The sequence below is a fragment of the Salvia hispanica genome, chromosome 5 (assembly GCF_023119035.1).
Source record: "Salvia hispanica cultivar TCC Black 2014 chromosome 5, UniMelb_Shisp_WGS_1.0, whole genome shotgun sequence".
Taxonomy (NCBI): domain Eukaryota; kingdom Viridiplantae; phylum Streptophyta; class Magnoliopsida; order Lamiales; family Lamiaceae; genus Salvia; species Salvia hispanica.
Window position 1 is genome coordinate 7,090,086 of NC_062969.1, and position 27,549 is coordinate 7,117,634.

Sequence of the window (27,549 nt, forward strand, 5' to 3'; positions counted from 1 at the left end):
CACCTATTGCTATTTGGGGACATCTCTCCCACGATTCCGCCTCTCTCTCGCTTCTCCGACTCTCTGCCCTACCGCCGATTGAGCTCGACGCAACGACCGGACCCGAAAAACAGTCTCCTCTCTCCCTCAACCCAACAGTCAGTCATATTCTACTCGCTATTCATTCCTCTTAGCAATATCATTCTTAATTTTAGTTTTTACATATTTAGCAGATGATTTTAGACATTTTAGCTTGACTTGAAAACTTGGAATTGAAATTGGGGTTTCATATACTAGTATTATGATTATAACAAAACTACAAGATGTATTAATCGAGTTGAAAACTTGGAATTTTAATTATGGTTTGATATAATATAGTATTATGAGACTGGGAATTGAAATTAGGTTTTAAATGAGCTTTAGCATGGTTGGATACCCGATTAGGTAATTTTTCACCCAATTTGACAACCCTAATCGTTTCTTAGAAACGCTGCCTCTGTGCGAGCTACTTTTTGAATAAAACTAGGAAAATGGTTGTCATTTAATTTAATTATCATTGCATATACCCTACCTTAATTGTTAGTTGCTTGATTGGTGTTTGTAATTTTTTTCCAGACTAGAAGATGGATGAGTATCAGGAGAGGGAAAGGTTCGGCATGGATAATGATTATGATGATGGCCAGTGGATTGGTGGGGAGTTTTATGGCAAGCGCAAGCAGAAACGTGTGCAGACCAAAGACGATGTTCTTTACGGTGTGTTTGCTTCTGGTGATAGTGACTCTGACGAGGGGTTTGGGTCGAAGAACAAGCGCAGGAAGGATTCGTCTAAGAAGACTGACTACTCTAAGCCAGTCAGTTTTGTTTCAACTGGCACAGTTATGCCCAGTCAGGAGATTGAACATAATTCCAGGGAGGATAATGATGTAATGGAGGAGGATGTCAAACCTGCTGGTTTAGGTCTCGGATTTGGTTCTGCTGATTCGAAAAAGGCAAATGAAGACAAGGAAGAAGATGATGACTTCTTGCCTACTGCCTTTGGGAAGATTATCAGGGAAGGTGCGAAGTTACGGGAAGAGAAGGAAAAGGAGAAGGCTAGGGCAGCCAAAAAATCATCTCAAGCTAGCAAAAGGGACTTGGACCCAAATGGTGTTGGTGAATTTGAGAAGCATACCAAGGGTATTGGAATGAAGTTGCTTGAGAAGATGGGCTACAAGGGTGGTGGTCTTGGTAAAAATGAGCAGGGAATTACGGCTCCTATTGAGGCCAAGCTTCGGCCTAAGAATATGGGAATGGGTTTTAATGACTACAAAGAAGCCGTTCCTCCAGCAATACAGGAAGTAGATGAAAAATCTGTTCCACGTCCAAGCCATTCTTTAGAAGGTCGCACTAATGAAAAGCTTTGGTCCAAGAAAGTTTCAAAGAAGAAGGCTTATATAACAGCTGCAGAACTGTTGGCCCAGAAGGAAGAGAAAGGTTTTGAAGTTGTTCAGAAGGTTTTTGACATGAGAGGGCCACAAGTTCGGGTTTTGACAAATTTGGAAAACTTGAATGCAGAAGAAATGGCCAGGGAAAATGATGTCCCGATGCCAGAACTTCAGCATAATATCAAATTGATAGTTGATATAATTGAGCATGACATTCAGAAACTTGATAGTAATCTGAGAAACGAAAGGGAGACTGTGGTTGCTTTACAGAAGGAAAAAGAGAAGCTGCAAAAGGAGGCTGATGACCAGAAACAACGGCTTGGAAACATGGAGGAGATAATAGCTGTATTGGACCAATTGGGTGAGAAGAGCTCTTCAGGATTGTTAACTTTAGAATCACTTGCTAAATCATTTGTAGATTTACAGACAAGATTTCCGGATGAGTACACATTATGCAACTTATCTTGCATTGCGTGCTCACATGCTCTGCCTCTATTTATTAGAATATTTCAGGGATGGGACCCACTCCAGAATCCAACTCATGGAACTGAGGTTGTGTCATTGTGGAAGACACTGTTGCAAGGTAAAGATTCTTTGAATTTCTCAAGTACAGCTTCTCCATATGTGCAGCTGCTTATGGAAGTCGTATTTCCTGCTGTAAGAATATCTGGGACCAACTCTTGGCAGGCAAGGGACGCAGAGCCCATGCTTAGGTATTTGGATTCTTGGGAAGAACTTTTGCCTCCTTCTATCCTACAGGCCATACTCGACAACGTTGTTATGCCAAAAATATCAGCTGCTGTAGACTCTTGGGATCCGCGTAGAGAAACTATTCCCATCCATGAGTGGATCCACCCTTGGTTACCATTGTTGGGTCACAAGTTTGAGAATTGCTATCACACGATTCGCAATAGATTGGCCAGTGTTCTTCATGCTTGGCACCCAAGTGATGGATCAGCTTTTGCCATATTGTCTCCTTGGAAGACTGTCTTTGATCCTGCCAGTTGGGAGCACTTAATGGTTCGGTACATCATTCCAAAACTATTGACTGTCATGCATGAATTCCAGATAAATCCAGCCAATCAGAGTCTCGAACAATTTAATTGTGTCATGAAATGGGTGTCTGCTATTCCTACTCATCACATGCTGCAGTTAATGGATGTTTTCTTTAATAAGTGGCAAGAAGTGCTTTATCATTGGTTGTGTTCGAAACCAAATTTTGACGAAGTGACCCAGTGGTATCTCAACTGGAAAGAGCTCCTTCCTCGAGAACTTCAGGCAAATGAGCATATCCGGTATAGGCTTAATCTTGGTTTGGCCATGATGAACCAGGCGGTTGAAGGCATGGAGGTGGCTCCACCTGGATTGAAAGAGAATATTAGCTATCTCAGGGTGCGCGAGCAAAGGCAGTTTGAAACTCGGAAAAAAGCTGCTGCACAAGCTCAACATAGGACCATGCCAAGTTCCCATAATGAAATTCCAGCAGAGGGCACTAGTGGTGGAAACGAGATGAGCTTGAAAGAAGTTATTGAAATCTATGCTCAGCAAAATGGTTTGCTGTTCAAGCCCAAACCTGGTAGATTGCAAGATGGGCATCAAATATATGCATTTGGTAATATAAGCATAATTATAGACTCCCTCAACCAAAAGGTGTTTACCCAGGCCGAGGACAGATGGTCCCTCGTATCACTTGAGCAGCTGCTGGAATTGCAAAGTCGTTCCAAGATGAGGCGATAATGAGCTTCAGAAACTCCTTAAAAGTACATCCGTGAGAAACATAGCCATAATTGCATGTGACATTTTATATCCACTTTATTTCCTGGTTCAGAAATCTAATTTTGCCTCTCTGCAGATCCGTACCTTATTATTAAGATACATACAATGATGAATTGTTCCCGTGACTTCTTTTTAACTTGTGGAATTAGTAGATAGTTTTAGTTCCTAGTTGGCTAGCTTCATAGGGTTTTACTTTAACTGTCCTTATAAGAGTTGGCTACTGTGAAAAAAGAATATTATTGCTCATGTTTGAATGTTAGCAAATGGTCTTTGTTGAGGCCATATCCTCATGGCTAAGTCTTCTCTATAATTGGTGCTTGATCTATTTAAGTTCGTATTGAAATGCTAACTCGTAGTCACTGCTTAGGCGTTAAACTGCACAATTCTCTTCGCAATTCTGTTATTCTGTCTGGTTCAGCTTGGCCTCTAGATCTTACTATAACCATTTGAGTAAAACACTAAAACGGTAATCATCAGGTGAAGTTGCAAGATGCTACTACTCTTTAGTTTGCTAATTAAGATAGATTTTGTGGAAACTGAATATTAAAGATGATTGACGTATGCTCTCTTATCGCTGTACGCGGCCGTGCTAGTTTGGTCATCTGAAAGACATGTGAGATGTGTAGCTCTTTCTTTAGCTTACTTTCAGAGAAATTATGACACAGGTGGTTAATTTGAACAAACCTGTGGCCTAGCTATTGTGTGTTTCTCTCAAGGTGGACCTAGGTATATTGATTTGAGTATATAATCGAACCAGTTTATATTTATTTACGACTGTGAGTGGATGATAGTTAACTAGTACTGTTGATTATATGCTTTATCATTATTCATATTATCAATGATTTTTATCTAGGAGTAAGTAAATGCAATTTAATTGTTTATGGATTAGAGATTGTTTGATGATTTTTTGGAGTTCTTGCTGAAAAATGTCTGCTCTTTTGGTCATTGATAAGAAATAGGACTAGTTAGTTATTTGATGCATTCTGTTTCCTTAGCTTGTACTGGAGATATTAATTTTCTTTTTAGGAATTGATTTGAAGAATCACAGATGGGGTCACTATTTTATTTGTGGGTATGGTGCCTTTGATCGTCTTCACTTCTGCCGTGAGTTTCGAGCTTGGGCAGTCTCATGACTTTTTTTTGATAAAATTCATACCCTGCTTTTGTGCTTTGAGATTATGGGCGTTGTTTTAGATTAGTTTAGCTGTCTTTTGCAGCTTCCTTCTTCACAAAGGTTTCTCAAATAATGTCTGTATTATTCTCACCCCATGATTTTAGGGTGTTTCCTGAAGTATTATAGAAGTTATTATCTCATTTGGTAGTTGGTACTTTATTACTTTCGACACTAATACTTTTTCTTAGTACTACTATACCTTATGAAAATAAACTCACAACTAGGTTATGCAATGAGCCAGTCACTGGATGAGAAATTAATTGAAGAAGATTTAATTTTTATTCTGCCCCTTGATTTGAAGTTAAATATGAAAACGATAAAAGAAGTTGAGTGAACTAATTTTTAGGCTTTATACAATCAACGATGAACATTTGCAGTCCCTATGCTTGCAAAATATCATTTGCCGCCTTCAGATTATACCATTTGCCCGTTCCAGGTGCCTTGTTACTTTTTGACCTAATTTTCGGACAAAAGCTCTCCTCAATTTTCAGATTATATCATTTGCGGACATTTTTGTACACTAACTCCCCAAAAGTAGGCACCTTTTTCTGACACTTTTTCCTAAGATATTGAATTACATGTGTGTCATTTAAAATTCCTTCAAGCTTGATTTGTGAAACAAAGGTGAAATTTGGTATGGAAGGTAATGGATGTGGCGGTGGAAACTGAAACTAGGGTTCGCACAAATGACAATTTTTATGATTATCTCTATGTTAGAAGATGAATAAACTTGACGAAAACATAATTCAATACTACTTCTCCACTTTTTCACGTCAAATGACATACACAACATACACATTACGAAAATATAATTCAATATCTTGGGAAATCAAAGAGTCAGAACCATTTTTGGAGAGTAATGTATATAAAAAATGCCCTTTAGACTTTTGGGGGTGTTTTTGTCGGAACTCGGATTGATATTTTGAGTGATTTGTTATTATGAATATGTATGTTATGGCAAAGCAAGAGGTTCTATGGTGTAGTGGTTAGCACTCTGGACTTTGAATCCAGCGACCTGGGTTCGACTCCCGGTAGGACCTACTCCATACAGTAGTAAATTTCTTTTTTGAGTTAAGAAAAATATTGGGCCTCAATTTGGAGACAAGCCCAAAATAATGTTCAAAGTGCAATGCATTTTTTTATGTCATACCTGACATAAACTTGATCTAAGTTTTAGAGACCAATGAGCACGCCCCCGTTCGATACACTTTTAGTGTTTGTTTTATTTTGAATATTTAGTTTGATTACGATACAATAAAAAATATTATTAACATTTTTAATTTTATAAATTTGCGTTTGTTTTATTTTGAATATTTAGTTTGGTTATAATAAAATAAAAACTGTTATTAGCATTTTCAATTTTATAAATTTCATTAAAGTTTACTTTATTAGGTTCTTGTACCAATGCATTTTGTTTCATTAGGTCATTTTACAATTTTATTTTCATTAAGTTCTTATACTTTTATCAGGTCATTTAGATCATTAGGTCCTTTATACAAATGCATTTTGATTTAAAAGGTTCTTATACTTTTATTTTTAATTTTGCTGAATCTTTATTGAACAAATTTAACAATTTAATTAACTTTTATTGTGTTAATTAAATTCAATTATTTATCTTTTTTTTCTTATATTTGTTTTGAAATTAGTTCAGTTGCAATATCGACTCATGAATCATCTGAAAAATGGAAAAAATCATCTGAAAAATGGAAAAATTTATTGATATTGCTTGTTATCAACTTACAAATTTATCATATTTCAATAAATATTGAATCGATATTGCAACTAAAATTAAATATTAAAATATTTAAGAGAAAAAATTTAATCAACACAATAAAAGTTAATTAAATTATAAAATTTGTTAAATAAAGATCCAACTAAAAAACTTCTAAAATCAAAATATTATAGTATAAGAATCTAATAAATAAATTGTAAAAATATTTAATAAAATTAAAATGCATTGTAAATAAAAAAATTTATAGAAGAAAGTACAAAGACCTGTTTTTCACTTTTTACTATTCATCAGTTGTTAGATTAAGTGGAAGATAAAATTTGAAAACTGTATTTACTCACGTCAAAAGAAATACTACACGTTTCGTTTGGGTGGGAAAAATAAGAGGAATTAGGAATAACATTTTGATTCCTAATTTTGAGGTTTATTATCCGGCAATTTCTAAACGGATTCTCTTATCAAATTTTGCATACCTAAAAATGAAAGAAAATGACTTAAAGAAGTTTCTATAATCTTGGATGTTGATTTATTCGTCTAATGGATCTGATTTGGTCACATAATTGGAAACAAAAAGTTGCGTCCTAGTAAATTTTAAAACACTCTAACAAAAAAATGAATTCCTAAAATATCGAAACATTTTCATTAGAAATTCACGTGTTTAGGAAAAGATAAGCTATTTTCTCTAAAATAAATATAGTTGTTCCTATTATCATAGCCGTATATGGATATGAATTTCACTTGTGCAATATAATGGTCTTTTAATCATCACCTACCTATACAGTAAACGCAATCTTAATGAATAAGTGTCATCAACCATACCAATTTTGAATTTTTTTTATTGATTTTATGTCCTCAACGTTGAAAACTCGATTATTCATATGGTTTTAAATTTAGTTCTAAGCTTTTGAGTATATCCAATCTAAGCCTGATACCGAGTGAATTTTGGATACTTCATACTCAATATCTGAAATTATGGATTCGCGTGATTGATGTAAATGACTTTTTTTTAAAGTTTCAGATACCTAAGTATTACCCGATTATAGATTTGTGCATTTGTATTTATAGTTATAAATATTTTTTTTAATCTAAGATAGGGCCATAGTCACATAGCGTAAATTTATTTAATGACTCCTAATTTTGACAATGTTTTCTTGCTACATTTTTTCAAATTTAAGTTTTCTTCGCTCATCCCGATGCGCCACTACTACATTCCAAAAGTTCCTTATTTTAAAAATAAGTAAAATCTATTATTAAAACTAATATCGTTAAAACTAGTACTCTCTCCGTCAAAACTAATATCATTGAGAAAATAAAGTTAGTATTGAAATTAAACTTTGAACTTGTGTGTTTGTGAGTTGGCTAAACAGTAGAGTGGTAATACCCGAGGTCAAAGGTCTTGGGTTCGAATTTACTATGATGCGGTCTTTGAATTCTTTCATTTGCCCATTAAAAAATAATACTCCCTCCATCCCACTTTAGGAATCGAATTCTAAAGTGGGACGAACGGAGTAATAATTAGATTTTAAATATGGAACAATAGTCAATAAATATTATGTCAATTTTAATAGTAGTAACTTATTATACTTATCACAAATTAGTTTATATAAACAGAATAAATATGAAACATGATAATATTAGATTTGCGGGTACCCGCATTGGATATTTTGGTAAATACGTGTCAAATACTCCCTCCGTCCCAGATTTATAGTAACATTTTGCCATAAAAGTCCGTCCCACATTTGGAGTAACATTTAGAATTTACTATATTTGCACATAAAATTTTACCCCATTATTCACTAAAATTACACCCAAATGTCATTATCTATATTAAAATAAATCAAAACAAAAATAAAAAACCAAAAAGTCAAAGATGGACCCACCTTCAACCAACTCATTTCATTTATTACACACTCCATCATCTCACTCCACCATCTCATTCCACCATCTCATTTCATTTATCACACACTCCACATCTCACTTCATTAATTACACACTCTACCAATTCCTTAAAATATGTGTCATAACTAAATGTTACTACAAATGTGGAACGGAGGGAGTATTAAATAGTAGAAAATTGTAAAAATTTCAAATTTAAATACCCGATTTTTAGATACGGGTACCGACGAGTACCCGAATTTACACGACTAATCATCCTAAATTAAGAGATAAGAAACCTCAATAAAAAAAAAGGAGGATTAATGAGTGTAAATGGGTAAATAGTTGTAGCACTGCCCATTTGATAAAAAAAAACCTCCATAAAGTCTCATTAATCCTAAATCAATCTTTAAATTTAATTGAACCGGATTCACTACAAAATAATCTAAAATCGCATTCAATTTCTTGCATCCTATCCTATCGATATTTGGTTATATTACTTTGAATTATAAAGAGCAAAGCATTTCCGTTGGGAAAATAAAAGTGGGCCGTCATTTCCCGGCGACTGACGTCAGTGGTCGTGGTCAAACGATCTTCTACAACTCGCTGTTCATCGAAGACTTTCCAAGCCGTCTTCGACTATTCTATTCATAAAATTCGCGGCTCCCATTCATTTTCCCCCTGCTGACTTTTTCACACCTCAATTCAATATTCGCAACCATCATTTTGCACTCCGTTTTTCTCTTGTTCGGGGAAGAAGATAGGCTCTACTTGCTTGTTACAACTGAAAAGCTAGAACACAGAGAGGGAGAGATGAATACAGTGGGCGGCGCGGTGGAGATGGTCAGGAAATACAAGGCGTGGGAGGGCAGTAATGTAAATTCAATCGCTTCTCTACCTGCCCTTTTCATTGAATCAGGGTTTTATCTGCTTATTGACTGTTTTTCATCTTGAATTTGGATTAGTTTGAATTAATTTTATTAGATTTGTGTTTTGTTAGGGGAAGCTTTGATTTGATATGCCTTTTCTTCCTTATATTGTTTGAGGAATAGGGAAGGGGAAATTAGTTTATCACCTTATTTTAGCCTCAAACCAAATGTGTTTTTCTTTAGCCATTGGAGTTGCTTGAATGTTGTGATGGCTTGAATTTCTTCTTATGCATTGTCAAGCACCTTAAACTCTAATTTAAATAGATATGTTTAACCAAGCTTATGGATTAGACTTACCTTGAAGTGTATGATAGTAGATATACAGAATTGTTGTTGGTTCTACCTTCAACAAGTCTTAGGTCTATATCCCTCTCGATTAGTACGACGCTGTAGAAAAGTGTTGTCAATCTTTCTGAAGATGGTGTTTTTTTCTTGCAGAAATTCTGTCTTGGGGGAAGGTTTATTTTCGGGCCGGATGTAAGATCGATATTTCTAACAGTGTTTCTTATAGTTGCTCCTGCTGCTGTCTTCTGCGTGTTCGTTGCAAGGAAACTGCTGGATGATTTTTCTGGTGATTGGGGAATTGCAGTTTTAGTTGTATTTATCGTCGAGACAGTATTTGTAAGTTCTATTCCAACCCTGAAATCTTACAGTTGTCTGGAATTTTTCTATTAGTCCAGCCACTAACAAGTTATATTAGGATGAATCTTCACACAGTAGTCTAGCACGGCTGCAGTGATAATTGGGAACTCTCTATGGCGTCTATCCTTCTAAACTTTTACTCTTTCTTGCTTAACAGTACTAGTACACTGTCTTTTTGTTAGGCCTCAATCGGATTCTATATTAAGAGCTATGCCTAGCTTCATTTTATGTATGGATTCGAATACAAGAGAAGTTCATAAGTTTCATCCAAGAGAGCACTGGGAAAATAGTCGTGAATATCGAAAAACTGTTGAAACTCAATTTTTCTTGAACCAGCATGTGTTTCTGTTGGATGAATTTTAGTACTCCTAGAATAAACTAGTTGAAGAATCTTCACATGTGACTAAAGAACTGAATTTGCGTAAAGAAGGATGGGATCATGGTTCTTTGGGACAGCCTATTAGATTAGTAGATAGGAGTGATGGATTTGCTAGATGGAGTATTACATATGAAAATCTTGATACTTTGTTCTAGAACTATTGTTGTTACGACTGTAAAGTAAGGTTTATGGAAATGGACCTTCATTCAGACTTGCGACAAGTTGTATCATAGAAAGTAGAAGTGCATTTTGCTTGTGAAACTATGGAAAATAATGAGAAATATGGAGAACAGCTGTGTGCTCCTAGAATACCACTCCCTCCGTCCCACTTTAGCAGTCCCGGTTTACCATTTTTGGGTGTCCCACTTTAGGAATCCCGGTTGGAATATTCCATAAATGGTAATAGGCCCCACATTCCACTAACCTTTTTCCACTCACGTAAAAATAGGACTCACATTCCACTATCTTTTTTCACCAACTTTCCTTTACATTTCTTAAAACCCGTGCCGAACTCAAATGGAACTCCTAAAGAGGGACGCAGGAAGTATTTTTTTAAAAAATAAGTTCTGGGAATAAAGTAAGAGCTTGATTGCAATATTGAAGTGTGTTTAGTAAGATGGAGTAATCTTTTGTGCTATTCCAGGTTTTGGTGCTGCTTCTGTTGACTTCTGGAAGGGACCCCGGTATTATTCCTCGCAATGCTCAACCTCCCGAACCGGAAACGTATGATAATAGTATGGAATTGGGCTCTGGCCAAACGCCTCGCTTGCCTCGTACAAAAGATGTTATAGTTAATGGAGCTACTGTGAAAGTCAAATACTGCGACACTTGTATGCTGTACAGGCCTCCACGCTGCTCACATTGTTCGATATGTGACAACTGTGTGGAACGATTTGATCATCACTGTCCCTGGGTTGGACAATGTATTGGACTGGTAAGTTATGTTTTTTTAATTTTCGGGCACTTTTGTTATTTACTTCCGTTAAAGCTCCTCAATCAAGCTCTCACTATATTTATACTTTGAAATAAAGTTATATAGATGTGTTTTCAGGGAGTAATATTCCATTCGGTGAAGATTTCTTGTTATAATTAATTGTTCAACACGTCAATCTATCTGAAGATACGCACACAAAGATATATGTATATGTGTGTGTGTGTTTCACATTGTGTTTAAACTGTTCTTGATTTTGGATGCAGAGGAATTATCGGTTCTTTTACATGTTTGTCTTTTCCACAATGCTGCTTGCCTTGTACGTTCATGGGTTTTGCTGGGTGTACATTGTAAAGATAAGGGACAGCGAGAATTCCTCCATATGGAAAGCTATGACTAAAACACCCGCCTCCATCGCACTCATTATTTACACATTCCTGGGACTCTGGTTCGTAGGAGGGCTCTCGATCTTCCATCTCTACCTCATCGCAACAAACCAGGTGATTTGCACATACCACTCCCTGTTTTCGGTATATTTATAGGGGCGACCCTTGTAGATCTCATGGTTGATTTTTGATCATGGTTTTTATTTTTTATTTTTTTTCTCTACAGACGACATATGAGAACTTTAGATACCAATATAGCAGACGTGGCAACCCCTACAACAGAGGAATGGTTGGAAACTTTATGGATATCTTCTGTGGCAGTATTCCTAAATCAAAGAATGATTTCCGGGCGAAGGTGCAAAGGAAGCAGCCTATGATGCCTTCACACTCAGTGGGTGCTAGTTTTGACAGTACGACCTTGGCAGTTTCCAAGAGTCTGCAAGGGAAGTCAATATGGGACGAGGCGAATGACAGAGCCCTCGCCATAGGGTCGAACCGGGTAACCCTTTCTAGTAATGGTGATAGTGCAACAGAATATCAGCAATACTTGTAAAGTAATGATATTGTGAAGCAAGAACATTGAGCCAACTGGCGGCCGGATTGGTGTTTGTGCATATGTAGTTGTTTCAATAGAATTCGGTTTTGCTATTCTCCATCTGTCTGTCTGTTTCTTCAATTTATTGATATTGGATTTAGAAGAGTAGCAGAGATGCATTTGACCTCAGCCTTGTGCTTTTCTTGCTGTGTGGAATGTAAATCACTTGTTTTTAGAGGAAAGAGTTGAATAACAAAGGTGAGACATTTGGAACTGTACAACCTCTATAGTGCTACACCAGCAGCAATATAATAATAACATGCTTTTTTTAATAAATACCAGAATATTTGTTTTTGTAATTAATTACATAGAAAGAAAGCGATTGTACAATTGATTTTTAGTTCATAGAATAAAAGAAAAGGTTTAATTTGAAAAAATATACATCAATAATAAATATGAACAAGAAAAGCAACTTCTTCTACATGAAGGAAAGAACATATGCAACCCTCTTTCAAGTCAATTTCCTCCTCCAACTCAATCTTTTGAAGGATTTTCACTTTTTAAAAAAGTATAACCCTTTTCCATTCTTTGATATTTGCTTTCAACCTCAATCCATATATTATTCCAAATATACCAATAAAATGCCCCCTTCAACGTGAACTACTAGTGGAAGTGGAAAAGTTTATAACAAAAATCACTTGCAATAAATTCTAGATTAAATCCTTGTGTAATGAATTTAATTTATTTTTCCTACGTGATTAATCTGTAAAATGTCTACAAAATCGAAATTATAACTGTAATTAACAAACACACTGATCACCAGTATCTGTTCCTGGTTGGTCATAATTAGAAAAAGAAGATTATATACCTACTAAGGAAAAGAAGGAATCAGATTTCAATCTTTATGACATGAATCTTATATTATATTGGAGAAGTGAACTTTAGATGTCAGAAATCCATAATTTAAAGTAACTAGTAATTAGATGCAGTGTTTGAATTTGTGGCAAAAGCAGTTCCTTCAACAAAAAGAAATTGTTATGCAAACAAGTAAATATCATTATCTCTCCTTAAACATTAATTAATGAATAACATCTCCATATATAAAAGCTCCAAAGAGCATACCTTCCGTGCAACCTCGCAGGCTATCTCAGCTCTCTCTCATCTCATCGTTGACATGGAGAAGTTGAGTTTAGTGAGAGAAGGAGAGAGCAAACTGCCCCCGGGATTTCGATTTCAACCCACGGATGAAGAGATCGTCTTCCAATATTTGTCGCGTAAAACATTTAATCATCCCATGCCTGCTCTAGTGATCCCTGAACTCGACGTCTTCACTTATGATCCATGGGAGCTTCCAGGTAATATATATACATCTCATTTTCATACTTTTTTCATCGTAAAAATTAAATATTTGCAAATTTGAAACAATAAGTATAAATTTGTAGGTGATGGAGAGCAGGAGATGTATTTTTTTTGTAACAAGGAAGGTAGGAAAATGGGGAGAGGAAGTGAATGTGGTGTTTGGAAGGCTAGCGGTTCGGCCAAACGAATAATTTGTTCGAAAAAGATGCCCATTATTGGGATCAGAAAATCATACGTATTTCATAGACGAACAAAGCATCGTTGTGCTGTTAGAACTGATTGGATCATGCATGAGTACTGCCTTGCTCTTTCACAAAGTCAGCAAACACATGCGACTGACCAGGTATTCCTTCTAGCTGTGATACCAATTTAACGTAATTCATAAGAGAGCAGTATTAATTTATTTTTTGGTACAATTATGTTTGCAGGGTTGCTTGGTTCGAATAGGAAACTGGACGTTGTGTCGCGTAATTTTTAAGAAAGCGAGAGTTAGTGAAGTGGGAGTGGATGATTTCTCGAGTGATTCTTCTTCTTCTTCTTCTTGTTCTTCATCTGATTCTAGTATTTTTTCGGATGTTTCTTCGGGTTAGAATATTAATCTACTGATAATGTATTGTATTCCTCAAAAGGTTCATGAATTATATTCTATGAAATTGCAGTGATTTTGTGGTGTATCATAACAAAAGCAGTTAATTGAGTAGCTATGTTGTGTCGAAATATGATTAATTTTATTGGAACAAATTGAGCATAATTAATTTTAATGTTACTCATAGTCACTCGCAATTTGAGAGGTTGAATTTTAATATGATTTTTTTTTTATTTCATTTTCGTATAGATATGTATTTGTAAAAGTTTCATGAGAATATTGCATTGAATGGTAGGGCGAAAGCACATTGAGCATAATTTTTCTTTTTAATTTTTTTTTGGAAATTATCTTTAACCTTTGTCGAGTTGAAATACCAAAAGTTGGAGGAAGGGAATTAAGATGGTGAAATCACAGATAAAATGAAAAAAAATGGGCGCATGAATAGTTTGAGGAAATAGAAGAAATTGTTTCAATAAGAGAAAGATTGAAGTATTCAAAAAGTTACTGTACTAGACTAGCACAGTTAGTGACGGAACCAAGAATTCGAATAAGCTGGTGCTGAACTTTAAATAAGAAAGGAGGGATATTATATTGGCCAACGATAGACCATCATAGAATGGACTGCTGAGCTAAGAAAAACCGATCCTTACCGCTTCCGATACTCCCTTCGTCCCATTAAAAATAAAGAATTTTCCCTTTCAAATTGTCTCACTAAAAATGAAACCTTTCATAAAAAGGAAATACCATCATTTCTACTTTTATCATCTCTCTTACTTTATTCTCTCTTTATTAACTCACGAAACAACATTACATAAAATCATGTGCCGAAAAACAAACATTTCATATTTAATGTGACGGAGGGAGTAATAAATAATAATAATAATAATAATAATAATAATAATAATAATAAATAAATAAATAAAATTTCAATAAATATATATTATCAAATTCATACAAATCATATAACATAAATTACAACTCAAATATATAACTAATTGTTTTCAAAATCAATAAAAATAAATTATAATTCATATTTTAATTTCATAATTACTAAAATTGTAATTTTCTGAATCAGATAAGTTAAATACAGTTCAGAGCCTCAATTTAATGAAGTAAAAAAATTTTCTTCAAATTAATTGAAAAATTAGTCGATACTTTAATTAGATTTGACAAAAAGATAGGTTTATACTCCCTCCGTCCACAAAAAATAGATCACTTTTGCCTTTTTAGGACGTCCATAAAAAATAGATCACTTACTAAAAATGGAAAGTTTATCTCTCATACTTTTCCTACTTTTTCTTTCCTCTCTCATACTTTACCTACTTTTTGTCCCCCTCTCTCTTACTTTACCTACTTTTTGTCCCACTCTTTCTTACTTTACCGATTCTACATTAAAACTCGTGCCGAACAACAATAGATTTATTGTTTATGGACGGAGGAAGTATAAATTAAAAAGACAGAATTATACTCCTTCCGTCCCAATAAATATGAAACGTTTGCTTTTCGGCACAAGATTTTATGTAGTGTTGTTTTGTGAGTTAAAGAAGAGATAGTAAAGTAAGAGAGGGGGAAAAGTAGAGATAATGTTATTTCTATTTTAAGAAACATTTCATTTTTAATGGGACATCCCAAAAAGGAAAACGTTTCATTTCTAATGGGACAGAGGAAGTATAAAGGGTAGTTTATTATAGCCCAAAACTAAAAGTAGCCCAACAATCCTAAAACTATTAAGCCCAAGTCTTCTCTTCTCCTTCATTCAATTATCACATTCAGAGTATCGGCGACGCTTGAGTCTCTGGGCGGAGACCGATCGGAGGACCCACGTATAAGGGGTAATCTGCATCTGGTGCCGGCCAAGCCCCTGCTGATGCGGGGGCTTGGCTCAATGTAGTTCTGTCACTGAGCACAGTAGCACTTAGATAATTAATTACTCCCTCCGTCCCGCTTAAGATGACACGTTTTCCTTTTTAGTTTGTCCCAACTAAGTTGACACATTTCCTTTTTTGGTAACTTTCTCTCTCCAATTAATACACTCAGCCACTTTTTCTCACTCCTATTAAAATATTCATCTTTCTTTATCTCTCTACTTTAATACTTACACTCATCTTCTCTCTCTCCAATTAAATACTTTAACCAATAACTCCTAAAACCCCGTGCCGGCTAAGCAATGTGTCATCTTAGGCTGGGACGGAGGGAGTAGTATATTATACAATTACTGTATTTAGTACTCCCTCCGTCCCACAAAGATTGTCCCATTTTTTCATTTTCGTCCGTCCCACAAAGTTTGTCCCCATTTCACTTTTTATTATTTACTATTTTTGGTAGTGGACTCCATATTCCACTAACTCATTTTACCTCACATTTTATTATAAAACTAATATATAAAAGTAGGATCAACATTCCACTAACTTTTTCAACTCACTTTTTATTACACTTCTTTAAACTCTAGCCTAAGGATGGAGATACCAGACTTACCGTACCGAAAAAATACCGAAAATACCGATTTTTCGGTGTACCGTAGTTTTCGGTATGGTATCATACCGTACCGAAAGATTCGGTACGGTAACGGTATTAGATTTCCTATACCGCGGTATACCGTGGCATACCGAATCTTCGGTATACCGATATATACCATCATCCCGAAAATTCGATATATACCGACACTTCAGTATACCGTAGATTATTAAATATATATAATATGTACCAGGATGTAATTATATAGTATATAAAACCCTTATATTTATAGTAGATTGGATCCTCCATTTTCAGTCTCATCTACAAGTAATGTCTTTTGTCAAATTCACCAACAAGGTTTTAAGAAATAAAGATAATATTGCTAATGATTTTATAATTTGTTTTTGATTTGTTTGTTAAAGGTTTATAAATTTGAATATTAGAATGATTGTATGGAGTTTAATTGTTTTATACTTTTTGAAGTAATTGAACAATAGAATTGTTTTTTTAAAAATATTTTAGGTATAGTATTATTTTTGGTATAACAGGTATAACGGTATGCCTTACCAAAGTTCGGCATACCGGAATGCGGTACGGTATACCGAAAACACGGTATGGTAATGGTATCAAAAATTACCATACCGAATTTCCAATATACCGAAATATTCGGTACGGTATACGGTATGACACTCAATGTACGGTATACCGTACCGAATCACCCCTACTCGTGCCCAGTCAAAGTGAGATAATCTTTGTGGGTGGGGGGAGTAATGAATTTGCAGTTAACTTAGCTACAATCGAAAAAATAAAACTTTTGATCCTCTTATGAAAAATGAGTCATGCACGTGTTGTACTATTAAGGGTAAACTGCTTCTAAAATCGTCAACTTTCACAAAATGCTGGAATTTCCCATGAACTTTAGAAGTTGCATGAAAAATCACAAACTTTGTCGGGTTGTGCAAATTTCTCGAATGATCCGACCCTGAATTTTTCCGGCATAAACTTATCTTTATGTGGCAGCCGGAAGCGTGACTAGGCAGCCGGAACACAAAACTACGTTGTTTTGTGTTATTCTAAAAAAAATATTTAAAAAACTCAGATTTCATATGAATTAAATCGCGAATCTCTCACTCTGGAGGAAAAAATCAAAATAGAGAAATAATTCTTCAAAAAGTTTCAAGTATTTGGGGTGTCGGACTCAACAAACTCATCCTTCTTCATTAGATTCAAATATGATCCATCAGCACATCTTCTCTCTCTACAATTTGTTATCCCATACCGTTAAACTCCATAGACAAATCCTGCTGTGTTCATCATTGTTGCTCTTCCTCGCTCTCTAATAACATAAATTAATGAAACCAAAGTTCACCCTGCACAAAATCAACAAAAAAATGAGCAGCGGAGGAGTGCGGAACTTACGGAGTTGGCGGCGCCATCAGATGTTACGGTCGTCGTCGCCGTCACGGTCGTTGTCGGGGTCGCGTCTCCGCCACTGAGCAGCGCTAAGCGGTTTGATGTTCAATTTTGATGTTAGGGTTAGACGGTTTTTGAGTTCAATTTGGGGGATTTTGTATTTTAAAATCTGATTCTAAAAATTTAAAATTTAAATCCATGTCATTGCACACATCAACGTCCACAACAGCGTCCACGTCGGACACTTACACACGTCAGCACTCTACTTAGCCGGAATACCCGACTCGGGAAACTTGCACACGGAAGCAAAGTTTGTGATTTTTCGTGTAACTTTTCAAGTTCACGGGAAATTCCAGCCTTTTGAAAGTTGATAATTTTAGAAGCAATTTACCCTACTATTAATCTAGCAGGTACATGTATCAATTTATAATAATTAATGTCTGCAAATAGTTTTCTATTTTTATAATGTTTTTTGGTTACTATTTGAACACTCCCATGTACTTGTAGTTTTTAAATACTGGAGTACAAGATTTATAGACTTTTGTTAAGTTGGTGAGCTAATTTATCGGATTTAAACTTCTTAGTATTATATTGTTTGTTTTAAGTAAAGCCTTCATAGTTTTGCTAACTTCTTAGTATTATATTGTTTGTTTTAAGTAAAGCCTTCATAGTTTTGCTATTGTGATACTCTCCAAAAGGCTTCATATTTAGGATAATTCAAATATATATTTGCAACTCTTACTCATTATCCGATGTGAGATATAGTTTGCTCCCCCACAATTACCTCATATTTGACAAACATGAGTTACTAATTATATACATCTAACTCTTTTCAAGCATAAGAGCATCTCCAATTATTTACATTAAACTCAAACTTAATTAATTCATTTTGATGTAAATGTTACATCAAATATGACTTTACTTCAACCATTTATACTAAACTCAAATTTAAAAGTATTCTTTATATTATATTTATATACAAAATTTGAAAAAGTTTTGGTTTTAGTTTAGTGTGAAATCTAAAGATAGGTATTTTTCACTCAAATATTAAAAATGAGATTGGTTTTGGAGTACTATTGGAGCTAATTACCTATCTTATTTTATATTTTAGTGTACTGATAAGGCTAATTTCATGCATTGGTTATGGGGTTAAATTCAGCAGTTTCCTGGGTCTAATACAACTTTTAAGCCAGATGTGTAGAGGAAAACGTCAGATCCAGGAAGAAGGAAGGAAATTACCTGGTGAAGGAGTCTGGCGGGAAAGTGAGCAGCAGAAAGGAAAAAGTTACCAGACGGAGGAGATTTCTAGACGGAGGGCAGAAAGGAGAATTCAAGAGAAGATTCTAGAAGATCAACTCCACACCTATAAATAAGAGCATGCACCACACAAAGGAGATCACTTTTTGCTCTTAGCTCACTTTTCACACTTCTACACACACACTTAGGGGTTAAAGAAATTCAAGGGTTGGGTTCGTAGTTTGCATCATCGTTGTGTACCACCGTCTCTACGCGAGGCGAAGAAACAATTTACAGCTTTCAGTTTTAATTTCTGCTTTTGAATTCCCCGAGTCTTCGCTGTTCGAAGCTCGGCCTTATTTTGTTGAATCGTTGTCGAATTCGTAATCGTTTAGCTATGGAAACTTGTGTTATGTTTTCGTATTATGTTTGTGTTGATTGTTGTTTTACCTTGGATGCTTTTCGCACTTGATTTGTGTTGTTTGATTTGAATTGTGCTGGACTTGTAGTTGATCGGTTGAATTTAGTTGGATCGGAGTGATAGGAGATGGATTTTGTTGTGGATGGCTTGGATCCGGAGCGGATGAAGCGTCCGATGTTTATATCTATTAATTTCTGCATGGGTTTTGAAGTTTAGTTTCTGTTTTCTCATTTACCTCGTCTAGTGGTAGTAGATATGCTCTATTTTCTTAGTTAATCGTAATTTGATAGTTTAATTCGACATGCTCTGTTTCGATTTGATGTTTACTATGTTTTCTGCATTTTGTGATCGTGAATCGTTGGTGAAGATGAAGCTAGTTGTTAGTTAAATCCATAGTTAGTTAATTGCAGCTTTTCATTCATACCTTTACTGTTTTTGGAACACGGTCTGTTTTTCATCTGTCTAGGCAGTTTAGGGAAAGTAATTCACTAGTCTGGTAAGTTTCGCCACTAGAGTGTTGATCTGTTTACATCTCTGTTTTCATTATGCATGCTTCTATTAAGTTTTCCTAGGTCTAGCTGATTAAATAGATCATTTACATTTCCCAAGTCTAGTAGTTAAGTTCTCAACTCAAAGTTGCGTGGCAACAACCAAAAACCTTTTCCAAAGTCTCTTAATGCTTCATTACGCTTCTATCTCTGTGGGATTCGATCCCTACTTCCTTATACTAGCCTTTAGTATCGTGGGTTGAGGGTTTTGAAGCATAAAAAGATTGTGTACCCAACGACCGAGAATTTCAAGGATTCCCTGAGTTCCTAGACCCTGTAATCTAGCGGATTCTCTGGATCTGAGAAGTCTGACCATTACTTAAAAGTGCACGCATATACACATTTCTTTGGACTCTTCATGTACCATTACGTTTGTCTCAATTATGGCCCACATTCTGAATTCAAACGATGGGATTTGGGATTCTGATTATGATTTCGGGTCACTATTGAACACTACCTGTTCTGAATTGAAAATGAAAAAACTGTTTGTGATTATAAAGAAAAAAAAATAGTACTACTACTACTTCTCCCATTCAGTCTTCTTTTATAAATAATACTCCCTCCGTTCTACATAATTCGACCCATTATTTCATTTCGGATCGTCCCACATAATTTGTCCCACTTCACTTTTACCATATTTGGTAGTGGACCCCATATTCCAATAACTCATTCCTATCCACATTTTATTATAAAACTAATACTTTAAAAGTAGGACCCACATCCCACCAACTTTTTCAACTCACTTTCCATTAGATTTCTTTAAACCCGTGCCGGATCAAAGTGTCCCAAATTATATGGAACTGAAGGAGTAAAAAAAAAGTATGTATTGTATAAATGCGATTAACTGCATCCAAGTGTCCATCTTCCATTATAAATAACCAAAACATATTTACTGTGTGAATGCGATTAACTGCAAATTACTAAATAACTGCATCCTAGTGTCCCTTGAGTAAGATATGATTAGTGGATCTTGGGCTTTTGAAATCATATAGCCCACATTCGGAATTCAGATGTCTGGATTCTAGAGGCGGCCCATAATTGAAATGATCTGCAAAGATGGTCTTTTCAACGGTAAATTGAAATTTATGTAGTTACGTTCAAACTTCAACCAACTTACTTAGTATTCAAACCTCAAACCTCAAACCTCAAACCTCAAACTTCAATCTTCAATCTTCAACCATCTATTCAAGTCGCCAATACATGTAGCCTTTCCGAGAAATCCTCAAACTTCAATCTTCAACCAACTCACAATTTCCATTTTATAATACTTCGTAGAAAAGTTCACACTTTTGCTAAGTAAAGTTGACTGAATCGGAACAAAGTATATATAAGGATTTATTAAAAACAAAAATGTATTGAAACAAAAAATAAAAATAACAAAATTTAATGATGCATGCAACATCAATTACACTGTTAAAAATGTAATTTCATTCAATTACTTTTTTGTAAATGAACAAATAATTTAAAAATTACATGATGGGAGAGCAGATAGTATTTAGTAGGGGTGGGGCCGTGGGGCCTTGGCGATTTGGCGGGGCTTTGACGAGGACAAATGCATGCACATGAAATAAAACATATGCGAGGGAATATTAAGCTTGTATAAGTTGAGAGTTGCACGTGCCCGTGAAATCTAAATTAAATATTCGGAATTTACTTTCTGCATCATAACTAAACTTGATAGTATATTCAAACATCTCGTATTAATATCTAGCAAACCGCGTGCTCAAACTCCCAACCACTTATCCCTTCAAACCTCATCTTTCATCTCATTCATATTTTCATGTTCATACACCACCATTACCAATACACCTAAACAACACAACTGTTTCCATCTTAATTTACTTCATGTCTTCCTCTCCAAGTTTTACAATATTATTATTAACCATTTTGACAAAATAAATAGAGTAATTAAATAACAATCTGAATCCTTAATATTATAAATAGGACCTCTCAGACAACATATTCTATATCAATTAAACTATCCTGGTTGATATAATGGCAGAAAAAGTGTATGCAGCTGGTGGTAATCCCATTCCTTCAAGCCCTAGTGATGAGTCCAATTCCAAGAAAAAAAAAGGTGATGCAGTTCTAGGTCAGCCCATGCGCCATCAAAGTGGTAGCCAAAGCAACACGTCTGATAAGCGTGTTGCTGCGGAGAAGCTCTATCAGAAAAGTCCAGTTCCATCATCATCATCAACAACAACACACTCCGCCAAGAACAAACATGGTCGGCTCCATGGAAGCAGCACCACCAACACCAACAAGAAGTAATCACACCCGCTTCGTCTTCCAATTATTTTCTATCTTATGAATAATCGGTTTCTATTTTCTGTATCACTTCGTTTTTCTAGATCTATGTTATTTGAAATAAAGGGAAATTTTTATTTCCGGTTACATGTGATTTTTTTTCCTGTGTTATTGCAACTCTCTCTCTCTCTCCTTTTTTGACAAGAAGAATTACAAATTCGATTACAGAAAGATGGCATATATAATTACACATTGATTAGGTATAGATTTAGATATATCTCCTCCTCTTCCTTCTCTGCCCGCATCTCTGATTACTCGGAGTTTCCGACCAGCAACCTGCTCTCCAACTAAATTTCCAGGCTTTTTGACTAAAAGAGCATAATCAATACACCAACTCATACAAATATTAATGAAGGGATAATAATGGTCGTTAATTAGTTGAAAGTCAAAACCACATGAACTGTAATAATAGTTCTACAAAATCAGAAAGGACATAAATTTCCACTAAATATACCAGAAACATTCTACACTATTTACTATTTAGTCAAGCCTACCATTTAATCAATTTGCTTGACTTCTGAGCATGAAAAAAAAATTCTAATTGAAGAGCAACACTTACATAGCTAATTATAGTTAATCATGGCCATAAATAAAATTATATCGAACTCAAGCTATTTTCAAGTTAGATCAATATAATCATCTTAATTTTTTTTTCTGGAAGTCGATATCTATGTCAGTCTAATAATCTATGCCAATCTATTTGACCAATTTTAATGAGAACTAATCAAGATTTTAACGTGGCCCTTTAATTTTCTACTACAATCTAACGGACAAGATTAATCGTCTGTCATGTATTAACCTTATATATAAGTTTAATATAGTTCAAAGATTGATGTTTTGGTCCTACTACAATCAATTGGATTTATCTACAGTTATTTACATTAATTTATATTCTTTTCCAGTATTCACGTATCGATTAGAAAACGTGTTTAATTGCATATCGATTGGAAATCATGGTAGCCCTTTACCGTTCAATTATTACATAAAGATTTAAGAAGCTCAAATGTTGATTTTATCTATTTGTGGTCCTGTCCACCTAACACTAATCAAACTAAATATATGTGAATTAATATTTTCTTAAACACGATTGCCGGTCACATACATGAACCATGGATATGGAACTCTCAAGTTTGAATCATAAATAGGGGATCACAAATGTAAATAAAAAATACTAGTACTATTAGACATTATTCTCTATTTCTTCTTACTCAAAAAGCTCTTCGTCTCTGAAATTCAATATTCTTCAATTATCTTCTTTGTTCTTAATTCTCTTCTACTCAAATTCATATTCTTCAATCACTAATTACTTGATCTCTCCACAATTACGAATATAGTGTAAAATCAAATTCGTCGCATAATACAAAACAAAAAGATGCTGAATTTAAAATTTTTATTTTGCCTAAATGATGTACTTTTATTGTTGCCTATTATACAAATACTCTTTTAGACTGCACATCATGACATACCATAATTCGAATGATAGATGCATCTAATATATTATTTTTGTTACTCCTGATATCAATATTTTTAAAAAGATCAAAAATGGTTCTTGATCTATCTTGTATTGACTCGGATATCTGATCTATTAGTTAAAAAGAAATAATTTAACACAGGTGCATTTGATCATAGTCATTTGACATCAATTATAATGTTGGAAGATGTATCCCGTTCCAGTCATTTTTTAATTATTCAACGGCCTAAGAATAAGAGTGAACTATAAGAATAGTCTATGGACTATGTGTTTATCTCGCCAATGAATTCTGAACTTTTAAAATATCCCCAGACAACCTGGACTAAGCGTTTATCTCGAAAATGGTCATTTTTCACTGTTTCGTGACGAAAATACCCTTTTGGTGGGTTTGGGGGGTTTGGGCAATTTGGTCTTTTTAAATTTGATATTATTTCAATGATGTACTATATCTGATATTATTTCAAAATTATCATTCTTCTTCTCTTTTGCCATCGTTCACTTTGTTTCTTTATTTCAGTATTAGATTTAATTTTAAAAAATTAAATTTTAAATTTTGATTTTTAAATATCAATAAATTTTTTTAATTATTAAAATTACTACTCCCTCCGTCCGCAAAAAATAGATCACTTTGTGTATGACATGAGTTTTAATGTAGAATTGGTAAAGTAAGAGAGAGGAGGAGAAAAAGTAGGTAAAGTAAGAGAGATAGGGAGAAAAAGTGAGTAAAGTAGGAGATAGAGAAGAAAAAGTGGGAAAAGTATGAGAGATAAACTTTCTATTTTTAGAAAGTGATCTATTTTTTATGGACGTCCCAAAATGACAAAAGTGATCTATTGTTTGTGGACGGTGTGAGTATTAAATAACAAATTAATAGTTTTAATCAATATTTGATAGTGTCTAATATTTAATCAATAAGGTACAACGACGCCTTAATTTTAATCAATATTCCATCCGTCTCACTTTAGGAGTCCTGGTTTACCATTTTCGGGTGTCCCACTTTAGGAGTCCCACTTAGAATATTCCATAAATGGTATTAGGCCCCACATTTCACTTACCTTTTTCCACTCACATTTTATTATAAAACTAATATAAAAAAGTAGAACCCACATTCCACTATTTTTCTTCACCAACTTTACTTTACATTTCTTAAAACTCGTGCCGAACTCAACCGGGACTCCTAAAGTGGGACAGAGAGAGTATTTAATAGTTTAATCATAAATAGATCATATAACACGATTTATTCCGAAATAAATATGCATCTAATGTATATGAGAATTTGACTAAAAATATTATGAAGTTGACTAAAAATTTGATACTACTAAAAAGTTGACATAGGAGAATTTTTGTTGAAATTTTCTAGTTAATTTTGATTGTTTTCAAATTAATAAACGAAAACTATATTAGTCTTACATTAGATGCATATTTATTTCGAAATAAATCTAGTTGTATGATCTATTTATGATTAAAACTATTAAATATTGATTAAAACTAAGGTGTCGTCGTACCTTATTGATTAAATATTAGACACTATCAAATATTGATTAAAACTATTAGTTTGTTATTTAATAGTAATTTTAATAATTAAATTTTTTTATTAATATTTAAAAATCAAAATTTAAAATTTAATTTTATAAAATTAAATCTAATACTAAAATGAAGAAACAAAGTGAAGGACGACAAAAGGGAAGAAGAATGATAATTTTGAAATAATATCAGATTTAGTACATCACTGAAATAATATCAGATTTAAAATAAAAATAAGACGAAATTGCCCAAACCCCCAAAACCCCCCAAAAGGGTATTTTCGTCACGAAACAGTGAAAAAAGACCATTTTCGAGATAAACGCTTAGTCCAAGATTGTCTGGGGATATTTTGAAAGTCTAGGATTCATTGACGAGATAAACGCATAGTCCAAGGACTATTTTTGTAGTTCACTCAAAAAATAAATACTAATAATATGAAAGCAATATCATCACCAATCACGGGGTATAAAAGAGAGAGAGCACCATCTAAAATACTCTCTCCGTCCCAGATAGTTTGCGACACTTTAACCCAGCACGGGTTTTAAGAAATCTAATGGAAAGTGAGTTGAAAAAGTTGATGGGATGTGAGTCCTACTTTTAAAGTATTAGTTTTATAATAAAATGTGAGTAGGAATGAGTTAGTGGAATATGGGGTTCACTACTAAAAATGATAAAAGTGAAGTAGAATAAATTATGTGGGACGGCCTGAAATGGAATATTGGGTCGAATTATCTGGGACGGACGGAGCAGCAAAATGAAGTATTTTTCATAGAGAGAAAGAATATATATCCTTAATTATACACTATGTACTATACCATATATACCGCCACATACCATCACAATTTCATTCTTAATTACTTTCTCATTATATTTCCTTTCCTAGTCACGTATATACAAAATAGGACTCCTATTATAGTGGATATTAAAATCTGACCCTACCCTACCTTACCTAAGCTATATATTATAAATAGCTGGGGTAATTAAGCAATATTTAAATAAATCGATTAAATTTAGCCTAATTGATATAGTGGCAGTAAAGTGAAATTCTGTAGGATTAATATATTTATTCTTTAAATCCCATGCAGTACAATTCTAATTAATTACGCAATGATTTTAAAATAATAGTAGAAAATTACATAGTAAAACAATAGTTATAAACTGGATGATGTATGCGAGGGAACAAAAGAAATAGTAAGTGTTCCACAAATACTCATTCAATCAATTATGTAAATATTCCAAAAAAAAAAAAATGCAAAGTAAAACAATAGTAGTAGTAAATTGAATAGTTCCTGTGAGGAAAAAAAAACCCTAACGACTCTGGCATCCGGGTCGTGGCTCGTGGGTGGGGCAGCTGCTGGGTTTTAAATGGATGGGCCACAATATAATAAATGGGCTTCAAATTAATGCTGGGTTGCGATTTTCTTTTCGCAAGAGCTGGGCTGCGATTTAGGATGAGATATTTTTTTTATGGGTAGCAAATGTTACTTAGTCATACCCCTATACTGTCCCCAGCAACAAATAATCATACCTATATCTCACTCCTTATTTTCTATCATATGCATATTTGGTATTAGTCTACATTTCTGTATTTCTTCAGTCCCTCCTCTTAGGTTGTCTACCTTCAAATTAAATGTAAATTTTTCTCTCTTAATCGATATTAAAATTTATCAATATTTAATTTAAAATATACCGCATAGTTTTGGTTGAGCAGATATGGAGCTTGAATAAAATATACAGACAAAATGTCGTTACTATAATCAGTTAAGAGTGGAACTGGACTTTTATAGTCCCGTTTGTATTTCGTTGGGCCACTACAAAAAAATCGCGTATTTATCTAGCACATATTTCCGAGCATCAATATGTGGTCGGAATTTACCTAGCATTTTCCGAGCACTTTCTGATAGTGCTCAGAATGCTGAAGAAATTATGAACAATGCAACCACATTTCGAACATGGTCAACGTACTAGGAATGCCTATTGCAAATTACGAGCATAAATTGACTTTGGTCGGAACATTTCTTAGCACAATGACTGTGCTCATAACATTTTGCTAGCACAATGACTATGCTCTAAGAATTGCTAGCACAATGACTGTGCTCGGCAAAAAATGCCTAGCACTATGACTGTGCTCGGAAACATTTCTAGCACAATAACTGTGCTCGGAAACATTCCTAAGACAAATTGATTGTGCTCGGAAATATTTCCTAGCACTTGCAAGGTGCTCGGAATTAGGATATTATTTTTAGAACAGATTTGGATTTAACTTCTATCATTTTACTTCTTCCATTTTCTCTCCAACTCGATTTCTTCAATCTTTTCCTACATTTTTTCAATCTTACCTGTTATTTCTTCAAATCAAAGTAGTCTCTTTGCCTGTTGCCACCTCGCCTCATTATTTTCTTGTTATCTAAAGGTATAATTTATATTTATTAGATATTCTGTCTAACTTCATGTTAAATAATTAAAATACT

At 34.3% G+C, this 27,549-nt stretch overlaps 3 protein-coding genes and 1 non-coding gene across 5 annotated transcripts; all 4 read left to right on the top strand.

Moving 5' to 3' along the window:
• On the top strand, positions 1 to 3,489 carry LOC125188318 (septin and tuftelin-interacting protein 1 homolog 1-like). Of its 2 annotated transcripts, XM_048085099.1 has the most exons (4): positions 1 to 137; positions 595 to 1,764; positions 1,907 to 1,986; positions 2,091 to 3,489. In XM_048085099.1, exons 2-4 carry the CDS (start codon positions 603 to 605, stop codon positions 3,138 to 3,140), a joined length of 2,292 nt encoding a protein of 763 aa, XP_047941056.1. In that variant the 5' UTR covers positions 1 to 137; positions 595 to 602; the 3' UTR covers positions 3,141 to 3,489. The 2 variants fall into 2 exon arrangements, with proteins under 2 accessions (XP_047941056.1, XP_047941055.1); XM_048085098.1 differs by having other exon boundaries at positions 595 to 3,489.
• A 1,832-nt stretch (positions 3,490 to 5,321) lies between these two features.
• TRNAQ-UUG lies at positions 5,322 to 5,393 on the top strand. Its single transcript has one exon. It is a non-coding gene; the product is annotated as a tRNA-Gln (tRNA).
• A 3,088-nt stretch (positions 5,394 to 8,481) lies between these two features.
• Positions 8,482 to 12,001, top strand: LOC125186145 (probable protein S-acyltransferase 7). Its single transcript, XM_048082479.1, has 5 exons — positions 8,482 to 8,833; positions 9,325 to 9,507; positions 10,551 to 10,841; positions 11,105 to 11,338; positions 11,451 to 12,001. Exons 1-5 carry the CDS (start codon positions 8,771 to 8,773, stop codon positions 11,775 to 11,777), a joined length of 1,098 nt encoding a protein of 365 aa, XP_047938436.1. The 5' UTR covers positions 8,482 to 8,770; the 3' UTR covers positions 11,778 to 12,001.
• Positions 12,002 to 12,868: 867 nt separating this feature from the next.
• LOC125190694 (NAC domain-containing protein 83-like) lies at positions 12,869 to 13,792 on the top strand. The gene is made up of 3 exons (XM_048088061.1): positions 12,869 to 13,114; positions 13,202 to 13,461; positions 13,547 to 13,792. Exons 1-3 carry the CDS (start codon positions 12,934 to 12,936, stop codon positions 13,706 to 13,708), a joined length of 603 nt encoding a protein of 200 aa, XP_047944018.1. The 5' UTR covers positions 12,869 to 12,933; the 3' UTR covers positions 13,709 to 13,792.
• The last annotated feature ends 13,757 nt before the right edge of the window (positions 13,793 to 27,549 follow it).

Excerpts from the sequence above, each read along its gene's own strand:
- LOC125188318 (XM_048085098.1), top strand. The coding sequence starts at position 603 with ATGGATGAGTATCAGGAGAGGGAAAGGTTCGGCATGGATAATGATTAT.
- LOC125186145 (XM_048082479.1), top strand. The coding sequence starts at position 8,771 with ATGAATACAGTGGGCGGCGCGGTGGAGATGGTCAGGAAATACAAGGCG. Across the intron at positions 9,508-10,550 it reads TTATCGTCGAGACAGTATTT|GTTTTGGTGCTGCTTCTGTT; the intron begins GTAAGTTCTATT and ends GTGCTATTCCAG. Across the intron at positions 10,842-11,104 it reads TTGGACAATGTATTGGACTG|AGGAATTATCGGTTCTTTTA; the intron begins GTAAGTTATGTT and ends TTTTGGATGCAG.
- LOC125190694 (XM_048088061.1), top strand. The coding sequence starts at position 12,934 with ATGGAGAAGTTGAGTTTAGTGAGAGAAGGAGAGAGCAAACTGCCCCCG. Across the intron at positions 13,115-13,201 it reads TGATCCATGGGAGCTTCCAG|GTGATGGAGAGCAGGAGATG; the intron begins GTAATATATATA and ends ATAAATTTGTAG. Across the intron at positions 13,462-13,546 it reads AAACACATGCGACTGACCAG|GGTTGCTTGGTTCGAATAGG; the intron begins GTATTCCTTCTA and ends TTATGTTTGCAG.